The sequence below is a fragment of the Thamnophis elegans genome, chromosome Z, assembly GCF_009769535.1.
Source record: "Thamnophis elegans isolate rThaEle1 chromosome Z, rThaEle1.pri, whole genome shotgun sequence".
NCBI classification, from domain to species: Eukaryota; Metazoa; Chordata; class Lepidosauria; order Squamata; family Colubridae; genus Thamnophis; species Thamnophis elegans.
The window spans coordinates 20,533,148-20,547,958 of NC_045558.1; the positions used below are offsets into that span (position 1 = coordinate 20,533,148).

General features: G+C 38.0%; 1 protein-coding gene across 3 annotated transcripts in view; it reads right to left on the reverse strand.

The window, feature by feature from the left end:
* Nucleotides 1-14,359, reverse strand: part of ZEB1 (zinc finger E-box binding homeobox 1) — a 79,293-nt gene extending 64,934 nt beyond the window's left edge. For 2 of the 3 annotated variants that reach the window (XM_032234542.1, XM_032234541.1), the window contains exon 1: nt 14,260-14,359. In XM_032234542.1, coding sequence (XP_032090433.1) covers nt 14,260-14,317 — 58 coding nt within the window. In that variant the 5' untranslated portion in view covers nt 14,318-14,359. Of the gene's footprint in view, nt 1-11,812; nt 12,254-14,259 lie in introns of those variants that run through there. The other variant, XM_032234543.1, reaches the window with a different exon arrangement.
* Between the last annotated feature and the right edge of the window lie 452 nt (nt 14,360-14,811).

Consider the following 14,811-nt stretch of genomic DNA (forward strand, 5'->3'; position numbering starts at 1 on the left):
ATTTCTCCAGTTTAGCTTTACTTGTTATTTGCATATGGGAAATTTGTGATCTGTTCCATTGTTAGATCCTGGGTAGATATTTTCTCTTCCATCCCTTGTATCAATATGATCAGTTTGATTTTTTTAAACTTCATCTGGTAATATCTCTGTAACCTAGACAGTTGGAATTGTTGGAATGTAGAAATAATTGAATTGGCAAAAAACAATAGAAGATTTTTTTGCTTCCTACCAGATATCTAGGCCAAACAGTCCAACTGTTTTCCTTAATATTTCTGGCTTTGGTATTCTAGTGTCCAATCACAAGAAGTCTATCTTGCTTTCAAGTTTTGTTGGTTTCAGATTAAACCTAACTGTAAAACCCATCACTGTCCTCTTCTTCTACATCCATTGTTGGAGCATAAATGTCATATTAAAGGATAGTTATACAAAATATATTTCTTGCTATGAAAGCATCACCCTTCATTCTTTGTTTTTCTTGTCCTGAATATTAAACAGTATGTTCTTATGACTCTGGACAAATCTCCAGTTCCAGTCTAGTTTAATTTACTGATGCCTAAGATGTCAATGTGTAGTTAATTCATTTCATTTTTCACTTAACTCAACTTCGTACATTCCAAGTTTCCATTATAATTCTTTTCTTGCAGTTTTGGATTTTCTTTTTTTGTATGGCAACAGGAAAGGACTTCCCAAAGGCTTTAAACACCATTAGTACTGTAAAGATACTGAGCTCTTCCTTAATAGCATGTTGAGTGCCGTATAACCTGAGGGACCCATCATGTAGCATTATATCTTGTATCATTTTATACTATCTGTTCATGTAATTTTCTTTGGTAGGGCTTATCGCCTTTTCCTGCACAGTATAAATTGGTGTCTTTGCCATGGTCACTAAAACGATCATCTTTCTATATTGCTCTACCCAATATAGTGCCTGCTTGCTTTAGTTGAGCATTTGAGATTATCTTCACACCTTGGGTGGTCATGCTGAGAGTATATACTTTTGCCAAGAACATTCCCTGTTTTCTTTGCTCCCCCCTCTTCCCAGCCATAATGAGACAGCATAACAGAACTAGCAGTCTGGTACTTAATGTGTGCTATTTGCAATTCAAGAGCTAAAGAGCTAATCAAGATTAGTAGCAACTGATAGCCACATACATTTATCCAGTTTTCTTTAAAATGTTTAATATTAGTAGCAATCATCACATTTTAGAGCAAGTGAAAGCCATAGTTCAGTTAGGTGTTATGCAAAACAAACAAACAAACACGTTTTACTGATTTTAGTTCTAAATGTCATTTTTATATTTAATTTTAATGGATTTGTCAGTGTGCAAATGGTTATAACTTAATGCTCAAATAAACCAGTATAATTCCATCATGTAAAGACTACTTTTTCAATTCCAGCTTTTCTATTATTTTTCATAGTTCAAATAGAGAAAAGTAAGCTAACCAGCTCTAATCTTTATGTTAATTAGTTCTATTTAAGCAGCAGCAAAAGATTCTAAACATACTTATTTTTCTAGGGCTATAGCTTTTTGTAATATATTCCTAATTATCCCATTAACTCACAAGTACCAGTAATTTAGAAAACCTCTTAAGTGGGAATACAGAACCAGAAACCAAAAAGTAATATGAAATTTCCAAAAGCTTTAGATATAAGCTCAGTATTAAGTTTTTACTTTGCCCAGGTTCCTTTTTTGTCCTAGTCCCATATAGTCTTTAAAATGTTGGGAGTATGATGCCTTTAAAATCCATGCACACCTTTCATCTGGAAAAAAATTATACACCTGTATTAAAGTAAATACAACCTCAGATATTTTAACTATTTCTAATATTGAACATATCTCCTCATTCTATATATATAAAACTCCTCAAAGTAGATGTAATATGGATATTTAAACAACTTATCTTTTTACCTTGATAAGATATAGATCTTTTTAAAAAATTGTAAATCTACCTTTACTATTTTTATTAAAAAATCAAGATGAATTTATCTAATTCTCCTTCCTCTTATTTTCCTCACAACAACCCTGGAAGGTGAATGGGGCTGAGAGTGAGTGATTGGCTCAAGTCACACAGCTGTTTTTCATGCCTAAAATGGCATTAGAACTCATAGTGTCCTACTTTCTAGCCTAGTGCTAGAAAGTAGACCACTCTCTCAAATCTTAAAATTATTGATGACCGAAATAAGGTTTTGGAGCACCATAGCAGCTAAGTGATATCCCAATAGTGTAACTAGCAATAGTTATACATGGATAGTTTCAATATATCCACAGCTGCACACCTATTAGAGCCGAGGTGGCGCAGTGGTTAAATGCAGCACTGCAGGCTACTGCTAGATCAGCAGTTCAGCGGTTCAAATCTCACCGGCTCAGGGTTGACTCAGCCTTCCATCCTTCCGAGGTGGGTAAAATGAGGACCCGGATTGTTGGGGGCAATATGCTGACTCTCTGTAAACCGCTTAGAGAGGGCTGAAAGCCCTATGAAGCGGTATATAAGTCTACTGCTATTGCTATTGCTATTATTGTATAGCATACTCATGCTTAAGTAATCACATATACTTCACCTTATTGACATGCTGAGGCTAACTGTAGCCTTGTTAAACATCAGGGATTTTATTAAATGAAGAAAAAGATGCATACATTAAAAATGTAAAGGATACTGCTACTTAAAAAGAAAAAATAGTTGAACGAATGAATTATCGTATTTTTCGGAGTAACAGACAAACCCTTTTCCCTCAAAAGAGGGTGAAAATCTGGGTGCATCTTATACACCGAATACAGCATTTTTGGCCTCCCGAAACCCTGCCTTTCACTAAAATGGCCGTGCATAGCCCTTAGGAGGCTTCCAGAGTGCTGCTGAGGGCTGAAGAGGGCAGAAATGAGCGAAAAACGTGCATTTTTTCTCAGTTGTGCCTCCCCAGCCCCCAAGAGCACTCTATAAGCCTCCTAAAGTCTATGCATACCATTTTTTTGACAAAAACAGGCCATTTTTGGGAGGTCTGCAGTGTGCAAAAACTTTTTTTAAAATTTGCCTCTTCAAAATCTTGATGTGTCTTATACTCTGGTGCGTCTTATACTCCGAAAAATACAAAAAAATTCTTAATTTGAGCAAAGGAGAATAGTCTAAAACTTATAATATCACAGTACTGACAGTCTGAAATCAGAAAAGCATGCTAATTGTTTAAATAATCCCAAATCCAGTAACATTCTTCCTTAGTTATCATCCTCAGCTAAGCAAGAGCCCAATAACTAGCAGCTTTCTGCAAGTTGGTATCTAGTTGCTTTTAAAAAAGAAATAACTCAAACTAAGTCACTGCTGGTAAACTTTGTAAATTCCACACTCATTTTTGTTGCTGTTTTTCACTGATTAGTTAATTTAAAAGTGCCACTATTTGCAATGTGAATTGGTTTCTTTCCCTTAAAGTAGCTGTCATAATTTAGATAAGTGGATTTAGGATTTAAATAGCATTTTGAATAGTTAAAGGATGTTTATTATTATGTAATAGCTACTGGCTATTATTTTTTTCTACTAGTATTTTTTCAAAGAAAATAATGGGCATCATAATGTATCTCAAGTCAGTCTATTTGTTCAGTCTACTTTTCCAAATTCATGGAGAATATAAGCCATTTGTAGGAAGAAGAATGAAGATGTAAGGGAAACAATAGTAATTGTTAGGCTTTCCCATAATTATATAAATATATGCAAACCAACTAAGGTAAAATTGCTTTTAGTTAAATGCTTAGTGGTTAGACAATAAACTTCAGGGAGCTAATTGCAAGCTCTTCAAACCCCCGAGATCAATCAGGTAACAGCTTCCATATATGACCTCTCTCTCCAGTTCGATGTAGGGTGAGCCATTTCAGGGCAAGTCATAGCTGTGATCATCACAGTTTCTATTGCTTGGAAATATTTTCCACTTTCTTTTATCATGTTAAAGGTGGTAATAGCCTCTAGTTAGACAATAAAACTTACATCAAAATCAAACTTTACTTTTATTGATCTATTCAAACAGTACTTTTGTGAACAAGAACCTCTACATCTGAATAGTATTCTAACACTTTACATTTTTATTATGGCAACAAATTACATGTGTATAATTAATAAAATAATAGATAATTTCTCTTTCAATCTGATATAGGAGTGTGCTGACTGGGTGTTCACATTCCATTGTTTAAGCATTTTCATCGAGCAGGATCCAAGAAGCAGGTCTTCTGTGTTGTCCTTCCCTGTACCCCCCCCTTTTCCTCAAAGGTCTGGATGGCTTCCATTCTGATGTCACTGATCGATTGATTGATTGAATTCAGGAAACCACTAGAGAGCTGGCTACGTGTGGTCCTTTACTTACATCTTTACTTTACATCACAACTAGAACCAGAATTTCTGACTCTAAGCAAAGCAGTTAAGTGCCTGATTTTATAAGGTGTTTTTTTTGCCACAGTTGTTAAATGAATAACTGCAATTGTTGAATGAATCAACAGTCATTAAGTGAATCTGACTTCCCCAATGATTTTGCTTGTCAAAAGCTGGCTGTGAAGGTAGCAAATGGCTATCATATGAGCCTAAAATGCATGCAAGTTGCCAAGTACTTGAATATTGATCACACGGCCCTGTGGATGCTACAATGGTCATAAGCTAAAGGACCAAAAGGTAAGAGTCATAATACAGGACTGAAATGAAAAATATTCAAAGAATACCTCAAATTTTACTTATATAATATGTAGGAGAGTAAACAAAAAAAGGAACAAATATTATATACAGCTAATAAGAATTACTCTCTTTAAACAAACTATCATACACAACCAGAGGTGGGTTCCTGCCAGTTCTAATCTCTTCTATAGAAGAGGTTCCACAAATCCACAGTGCCATTTAGAACCGGTTCCAGCTCCCTCCCCCCGCCCATCCGGACATCATCAAGATGAAGAGTGAGAGGAGGAATTCTGGGAGTTGAAGTCCACAAATCTTAAAGCTGTCAAGTTTGAACACCCCTGCGTTTTTTTCCTATGGTTAGAGGTGCAAAGGTCTTGTAACTTGACAGCTTTAAGACTTGTGTGCTTCAAATGCCAACATTTTGGTTGCTAAGCAAGAGCGTTGTTAAGTGAGTTTCACCACATTTTACAAGTTGGCCACGCCCATCCAGTCACTTGACTGCCAAGCCACTCCCATTCGGTCACATGGTTGCAAGCCACTCCCACCCAGTCACATGGCCAGCAAGCCACTCCCACAAAGCAAGCCATACCTATAGAAAAGGTTCTAAAAAATTTTGAAACCCACCACTGTACACAACCATACTTCTTCCAATTTTTCCTCTAAATTTTGATGGTCTGTGTGGTCAACAAATATATTTTGTATATTATTTTGGAAAAAGAATTTTAATCTGCATGCTGGGAGGTGAGTGTATAGTAACAAGTATAATGCAATTATTATATACATTTTATAGATTTTTAAATTTTTATTTAAATTGAAAATTTTACAGTATCAAGCTAACAAAATACATTTTTATATGCTAAACTTTTATTCAGCCTATTTCATGGTCCTGTGTGAAAAAGCACATAAAGAAAAATATTATAGCTTTTTCCTATGATATTTAGCATCTGCTCATGCAGAATAAACTCTATCCAGATCTAGCAATCCTTCATTAAATTGAAACATCTTAACCCACATCACCAGGTCCAAATGGTCTAGTTATAAATAAATGTGTAATTTTTAGAGTATTCACAAGACGCTGAAGCAATGCTCATAATGTACACCAGATTCTAAAGATGTTCTTCCAAAATCCACTAACTCTGGCAAATCTTGAAACTGTTCTATCTGATGTGCAAATGTCACCAAACCATATAATTTGAGACAATTTTCCTTTCGATATTTTTCACTTAATTGCAAACTTGATGCAATAGTCAACCTGATTGATTATAGTTTATCTTCAGTAAGAATGAATGTAACTATAAAATTAGTATCCATTTCTTTTTTTTGAGAGTTCACATCTAGAAGAGTTTTAAGAAGGTTTTCTCTTTTGATCTTGTTCTATTTACTGCATGGAAGAAGCTATGTCAGATATATTTTTGAAACAGCAACAGTAATAAAACTAGTTACAGCAAAACATTTCTGCCATCAATCTACCTGCCTGCTTCCAATCTGACTAGCCAATCGGGATCCTAATGTTTTCAGTTCCACCAAAATTTAGAAGGACCCAAGAATCACAAAAACTATTGATTGGTAAGAAGAATTTGCCCAAATATGAGGCACTTTGGAAAGGAGAAAACTGTATTAGATGAATTTCTTCTACAGTGCAAGCAAGATTTCTGCATGCTGAAATGTGAAGATGCAAATCATTCGGTGGTATTTTAGGTTTATTATCTGTATCTATATGCACCTGCACAAAGCTTGGATGGAAGATGGCCCTTCCTTCTAGAAAGACTAGAGATGTGGAATAAAAAACTTCCAGGAAGAATATAATATGTATGCTACTAAATACTGAATGCAGTTATATAATCCCTATAAGTATCAATAAAATATTATGGTCATAGTTCATACACTTCATGGTCAGTACTATGTATTATACCTAGATTTCCTATGCGCTAATATATTGCACAGGATTTCATTTATGTTTAATAACTTTCTACCTGTTTTATCAAATGAAAGGAAAACATCAGCCTGTATAACTACAACAATGTAATCTTGGGTTTTTTGTTTTTTTGTTTGCTAATGGTAAACTTTGCACTATTTTTAAATGTTTGAAAATAAAAAGCAATTATCTAGAAAATAAAAAGTAATTACCTAGAGTATTCTACAGATATTGCTATTGGAATATAGTTGGAATGATGTGAGCAATTTAAATTTCTTTTGACTACATTCCCAGAACTAATTATTTCAGATTGGCATCTAAATATACAGAGTGCACCAATGAAAGAATTAGGAGTGGATAATTGACTATTTTGAAACTATTAATTGTATTTCCTTCATGATACACCTAAGAAATCTTAAAATGGTATAGAGATTTTCAATAAAACATTATTAAAATACTAACTTGAAGGATGTCACTGAATTCAGTACAATGCAAGTACAGACAAAGCTGTGCATTTAGAATGCCTTACAACTAATCATGTTTTCCAATGAAATGAAAACTGGAACAAGAAATATGACAAATCTCTATCTCAAGCAGTATTAGAAACTGTCAATTATCTATTTGTTTAACAAATTAATACAGAAATCTAAAATTATGGGAAATCAAAATTTGTGTTATGATGTATATATGTAACTTTACATTCTATACAGGGGAACTATAACCTCCACTTTCCTAATCTTGTATAGAAGCCACTATGAAATTATAAATATTTATGTAATAGAATGAGTTCATGTATGGTCAAAATATGATTACAACATAATTCTCCTCCCTTGCTTTTGTCCATTTGCAGAGTACAATTCTTAAATTACCAAAGAGCAAGTATGGCTCTTACCTTGAAAAAGTTTGCATGCTGCTTTTCTACAAGGAATAATAATAAAGACAGTCCTCAATTTACAACTACAACTGAGCCCCAAATTTCTTTTACTAAACAAGATAGCTGTTAAATGAGTTTTGCCCAATTTTAAGACCATTCTTGTTAAGTGAATCACTGCAGTTGTTTAGTAACACAATTGTTAAATGAATCTGGCTTCTCCATTACTTTTCTTGTCAGAAAGTTCCAAAGCTGATCACACGACCCCACATAAATATATGTCAATTGCCAAGCATCTGCATTTTGATCACATGATCAGGGTGTTGCTGCAATAGTTGTAAGTGTGAAAAATGGGCACATCACTTTTTTCAGTGCTGTTGTAACTTCAAAAGGTCATTAAATGAAATGTTGTAAATGAAAGACTACATGTAATGATTTTTTAAAAGTTTTTTTGAAAAATGACAAGAATTTCTAAGAGTGTCATCTATTTATCTACCTAGAAAATTACTACCTAGGAAATTACTATCCCACTGAAGGTTACCAATTTAAGTTCTGAAGGACAATTGTAATTATTAGTGTGGTTTAGTAACCCAGCTGTTCAACACTCTCAAATAAAGAGTTCATTTCCATAAATCTGCCTGATCCCAAATAATGTGCTAAGCTTTGGGTTTCTCTAACAAGATATTGTTGCCAGAATTTGCAGCACTAAGCCATAAACCATGACTTATAAACCATGATGATTGATTGTGTTTCCATATATAATGATGTAATATAAGGGGTGAACATAACCACAGAAAGTCAATCCCAAATTCTCATGATCTCCTTACATGCTTTACTACTATTGATGTGTTACTGATATGCATATTAGGCCATATCCACTGAACAGCCGAATGCTTCCAAAATCTTACATATGAGCAAATTGCAACATATTAAGTCATGTATATTAATAATAGCTAAAGAATTTAACCAGCGAAAATTCTTTAGCTAATACAGTCAATCGTACCAAATATCATTTTGATACCCCCCCCCATTGCCTAATACCCTATGTTGTCAATGTTGCCTGTCACATTGTACCCATGGGCTTGACAATAAAAGACCAATCTCCTAACACTTCATCCTTAGCTCAACTTCTCAGCTTGTCCTGGCAAAAGATTCACAGACACATCCTGGCTAGATTAAAATCATTAGTGCAGACAAGAATGAAGCTACAAACTGGCACTCCACTGCAATGCAATGCCATCAGAAACTTCTATATCTTTTGCAAGCATTTAAACTCATGGATTTTCCTCCCATACTTTAAAATTAACTATAATTGATGCATTGCTTGGTGGCCTTGAAGCCAGGTTGTTGCAACACACTTATATAAAAGCCATTTACAACCTGAGAACTGCTGGTTCTAGAGCCAAGGTGGCGCAGTGGTTAAATGCAGCACTGCAGGCTACTGCTAGATCAGCAGGTCAGCGGTTCAAATCTCACCGGCTCAGGGTTGACTCAGCCTTCCATCCTTCCGAGGTGGGTAAAATGAGGACCCAGATTGTTGGGGGCAATATGCTGACTCTCTGTAAACCGCTTAGAGAGGCCTGAAAGGCCTATGAAGCGGTATATAAGTCTACTGCTATTGCTATTGCTATTGGTTCCCGTGATTTCAGCCTCAGTATTTAAAACACCTTCTCATAATCTTAAGATTCTCCCTTGGAGCCCTGTAGCAATCAACAGGGAGATGGATAAAGATAAAAGGCAAAGATTTTCAGCAGAATAAGATCTGTTTTGGAAAGGAGTTCTAGACTCCTTGTCATTTCATTTTAGGCTCATGACATTCTTCCATCTGAATACTTGGCTGTGAGGTGTTAATGTTATAGCTGCACAAATTAAAGCACTCATTTTTGTACCTTCGGTGTGATACCAGATTATTATTAATGTATTTGTTAATATCTAATAAAATCTAATAATAAACCTAATAAACCTAATATTATTTCCCATATAAACTGACTCAAACTGAAATTCCCCTTGGGCCAAATTAAGATAAGAGGAATTGGAGTGACTTGTGATTTGCTTCAGATTATATAGAGAATATATGGTACAGAATAATTCTTTACTGTTAATGGCAGCATATCAAACTGCATAGTTGAGAAGGGCGAGTAGTCATTTGATAAGGGCTCAGGGAGGTCAGCTAGAGTAAAAATTATACTGATCTACATGCAAATAAATATATAGTTGTTTCTCCTTTGGCCTAGGAAGTCTCCTCAAGTCTTGTTGAAGCTTACTCAGACCCCAAGACTTCCTCTTCTATGTGTGCCTAGAATATGCAAATGAAGTACTCAAATACTCCAGATAGTTTATATAAACTATACTGTGACCTCAGGTCCGACATTATGGCTGAAGCTGTTATTTAGATTTCTATTATGATTAATAAACATATATGCAGACATACATGTTCATCACTTGGGTTACTTAGTAATAAAGGCAGGATAAAAATATAATAAAATAAATAATAAACATTACTGCTATAAAGCTGACTATCTATAGAAAGAACTTTCCGTTAGAAGTAGTACAAATTTAAACAGGGCATCAGTTCTAGTACTAAATTTGGCTGAGAAAAGTGAGATAAGTCTAAAAGGAGGACATGCCTTGCTCCATTACCAAGGCCAAGACAGTCTGACTAGAACCTCTGTAGACATTAGACAGCTCCCTTGGGGACAAGGGCAATATAGCTATATTTGGAAGTTTAATGACGATAACAACATAGGTTATGGTATCTGAACTTGTACTAGATGAATAAAGTGATTCTAGTCCATCCCTATTAGAAAGATCAAGGACTCAACAGGAGATAAAGTTTAATATTTTATAAAAAGTGACTTCTTATAAAATGAAATAAAAAGTCATACTTTGATGCTATTTTTATTTCGTCTAAGTACATATAAACTCTTATATGAAACCCACTTCTCAGATTATGCAAATTTTCTAATTCAAGTAGTCACATTTCCAATGTTAATATTTAAGACTACTATTTGTAAGTATTTGGAATTATTAAAGAAAAATGTAGATAACAAATTTGGTTCAGCAATTTCAGATCTTTTTCTTTAGTAATGCATACATTATGTCTGTTAGAAAAAATTACATAAAGCAACTTTCAGTTAGTCAGCAATATCTAAAGGATTTTTCCATTCTTATATATAATCTATAAAATATATATTTAATATTTTAGTACTTAAATATACAACTACAAGTACATATTCTATTAAACAACACATCAAGCTACAATGTGGAAGAAATTCAAGCAAGCAAAGAAATTTGGTAAAATTTCATTGAAACTTCTACAAAATTTCTTCCATCTGAATGAAATTTATGACTTTCAAAACAAGTTTGGTTAAGAACTTTCTACATTGCATATAGTTATGGTCTTATATTATATAACTATAAGGAGTTATATTTTTATCAAAAAAAATGTGATTAATTTACTTTGATAAAAAAATCAGACAATTTTAATTGACCTCTGGTGGTATTAAAGTATTTTTATTAACATGCTCTGCATACCAATCAAGAAGAAAATAGTACAGCAATTATATTTAGAAATTAAAATGGAAGATAGTGAATATATATTTAAGTTAATGCACAAAAGGGTATACTCTCTTAACTGTCAAGGAAGGAGTAATAAAAAAGTTGAGGCATCAATTTATCATCAATAGAGGCAATGATGAACATCATCTTAAAATAACATTCAAGTCCATTAAACAATGATTGTTTTAAATCTGTGATGCAGGTAATAAATGTACTTTGGTAAGTCTGTATGCCTTAATACCAATGAAAGAAAAATAAAACACAAGATTAGCAATAGATAAAGTACCCATTAATGGCATCTTTATAAAAGACACAAAGAATGGAAATAATTTCAACTGCCTATTTTAAAGAAAGGATTAAGGGTTAACTTCTCCCAGTAATTTTGATCAGTAAACATTTGCAAGTCAAACAGAATTCTACTGCTGAGAAATCTCTAGTATCCAGCATCTATTATCTAGTCTTTTCCAGTGATGATTAATGTATAGAAGCTTAAGTTATTTATTTTAAAATATTATAATTAGAAGCAATGATAGATCAAAGGTTTTGCTCCTGAACACCAGGTGAGAGGTTTTCAATCAAAATCACATTTAAAATACCTGGAATAGCATATATCCTACACACCTTTTGTTTTCTACAAATCATGCATGCTGCAGACAAATCATTTGCGCTAAACAACCTCAAATCTGGTTTTCTAGTATTAAGCACAAAGGAAAAACACTGACAACAAGCATGGTAAATAAATCCCTCCCTTGAGAATGAAAGCAGCAGACAGAAGAGGGCTGACATGCATGCAAGAGAAACCTCACACACCATTTTTTTTCTACCTGCACAAGTTGCCATTTGCTGCAGCCCTCAGAATCGGTTTTTTTCCAGCTGGTCTCAAAAGCAAAATATTCAGGCACTTCTCAAGGCATCTGTTGATAAGCTTTACAAGTATAATATTCCAACAAGAGTATTTTTAATAGAAAATGCATTTTCTTTCCTGCTCAGGTAAACATGTTTACAGATCCTGCCCAGAGACTGGGTGGTTCAGACTTGCATGTCACAGGCATGTCGTCAGCAAGAAAAGCCCCCTTTTCTCTATCATTAACATTTTAAATAAGGTAACAACAGAGCGGCTCTTTCCAAACTTACCTATAATATAGATTCAACATGAAATATACACAGGTCTAAAACAGGAAAATAGCTACACACACATACATATACACTTGTGCTATAAATAAACCCACCCACAACGGAGTAAGAAACTACTACTTCAGAACCAACACCAGGTCAACTTGCTAGTCGGTTGGAAGGCCGGTGTTTATATGTGCATTTCGCACGTTACGATTCATAACCAATGGCGCCCTCCCGCCCAGGGAACGATAATTCCTTCTCCGGGATATCAAAACCCCATGCTAAACGTCATGATCTTGGACCAACCGCTAAAAACCTTCCTATCCATAACCGTATACAGGAAATGCCAGACGAACACACACACACACACGCAAAAAAAAAAAAAAAAAAAAACCTGCCAAGAAAGGTTACAAAACCTCCCGTTTGACATCCTATGAAATCACCAGCTTTCCCGTTATTTTCTAGAAGAAATAAGGGAGTGGATCCAACAACGCGGAACTTTGGTGTGTTTATTTCCCCCTTTTCAAGTCGTTTCTTAAAAGAAAAGAAACAAAAAGAGACAAATGGGAGAAGTAAAGCCCCATTCCTTATATAGGCTGTTAACAGTTCATTGCGAAGAAGCGGGGGAAGGAGAAGGGGGGGGGGGGGCTCGCATCGGCCAAATCGTTACCACCCATTATTATGATTATTATACAAACAGGTACCTCGGAATCCAAGAAGAGGGCGAGAGAAAGAGAAACTTGGCTGATTCACGCTCCCTCCCTAACCCACAGCGAAGGGAGCTTTTTCTTTTCCATCGCGTTGATAAAGGAGAGAAGATACTAGGCAAAAAAAAAAGGGGGGGGGAGAAAAGGAAGACGAGGGGAGAGGGAGGGGGGAGCCCACTTCTAATAGTTCTGCCAAGATCTTGGAGGTTGGCGGGGTGTAAAGAGGAGAAACAATATGTTCAATGGCCACGGAGATAAATCAACATGCACTGCAGGCACTAAAAGAGGCGGAGGCGAAAGAGTGGCGGGGTGGGGGTGGGGGGGAAGAGAAAAAAGCAGAAGAGGGAGGGGGAAGAAAGTGAGAGCGAAGGGGGAGGGGGGTCCCCCTTTCAAGGCGATGTCAGGGGGTGCGCATGTGGCGCGTTTCCCTTGCAAAGAGAAAAAATAAAATAAAATAAAATCGATACACACTGCAGCAAGCAACAGTGCTTCCATCTCCTGCTCCTCCTCCGCCGGGGCCAAAACACGCCACCCTCCCGGACACCCGAGTCCCCATTACACAGTCCTCCTGCCTTCTCCGACGTTTCGCTGCCCCGAAGAGTTTCTGCTTAGTTAAGCGCGCACTCCTTCCCACCTTCCGCTCAAAAAGTGCCCAAAACCCACCGGTCCTCCCCGTCCCCTCCCAGGCACCCCAAAATGTGAGAGGAAGGGGCGTTGGGAGAGGGAGGGAGAGCAAGGGCAGTGCTAAAGGGGGCGATCGCCCCCCTTACAAAGCACTGCGTCTCCCCCCCCCCGACTTTCCCGGGGTGAGAAGAAGAGTCGGGAGCGAGTCCCCCCGTTTCCTCCAGCAGCCCTCGCCTGGAAAAGTTTGGGGAGCGGGGTGGCGCGGCCTCCCCCTTTTTTTCGGAGCCGCCGAGACCCGCCTCAGCCCAGGTAATAAGTTTGCAAGTTTGGGGCTGCGAAGGTGACTGGGAGGAGAAGCAGCGGCCTCGGCCGCCCCTCGTGGGAGATCGGAGCTCCCCGGGCAGCCCTTCAGTTCTGGCCCCGGGAAGAGGAAAAAGCGGGGCGAGGGGAGCCTGCGAAGCAGAGGAAGGGGAGGCAAGGTGGCTGCGGACGGCGAGTAACGGTCCCCGAGCCGAAGAGAGGCATCCGGGCAGCAGCAGCCGGCTGAGCGAGGAGGCACCGCTAGGCGGAGAAGAAACAGCAGCCAAGCGGGGAAGGAGCGCAGAGAGACAGGCGGCCGGGCAGGCAGCAGGTAGCGGATCTAACGGTGCAGAGGGACCGGGCTCCTAGGGACGAGCTCCCGGGCAATTACTTTCTACTTCTCGCCTCCTTCCCTTCTCTCTTCCACCCTTCTTCCCCATTCCACCCAAGCTCAAGCCGATCCGGCCCGGCGCATTGAGCGGCCCCAGCCAAGCTCGGGCCGCTGCCCGGCGAAGCTGACTGACCGTTATTGCGCCTCGGGTTCGCCTGCTTCCTGCGCTTACACCTGGGGCCATCCGCCATGATCCTCTCGCTTGTGTCTAAATGCTCCAGTCACCTCCTCCCCCCCCTCCCCTTGCTCTCTCTCTCCCCCCTCAGCCCCCGCCCGGACCTGGTTTACGACACTGGGAGGTTTGGTGTGAGTGTGTCTGTATGTGTGTGTGTGTGTGTATGCGTGCGCGCGTGGTGCTTTTTTTTTTTTTTTTTTACTTTTTTACATCACCTTCCTACACCTAGTGCTCGGCCGCCGGAACCTTGTTGCCAGGGGAGACGCCCGCTTTACGGCAGCGCGTTTGAACCGGCAGGAGGGAAAAGTTTCTCTCAGCTCGCCAGTAGGCAGGTACTGTTTATTGCGGGGGGGGGGGCAGGGGGCGGGACACCCCTCAGGGAGCGGGGTGGGATCGAAGGGACACAGAGGAGTTTCCTTTCACAGGAGGGATACCCAAGGGGAGGGGCGAGGAACGGAGAGTCTCCTCAGGCGCACCAAGCCAAGCTCCGCGCGGGAATGGCCCGTGTGG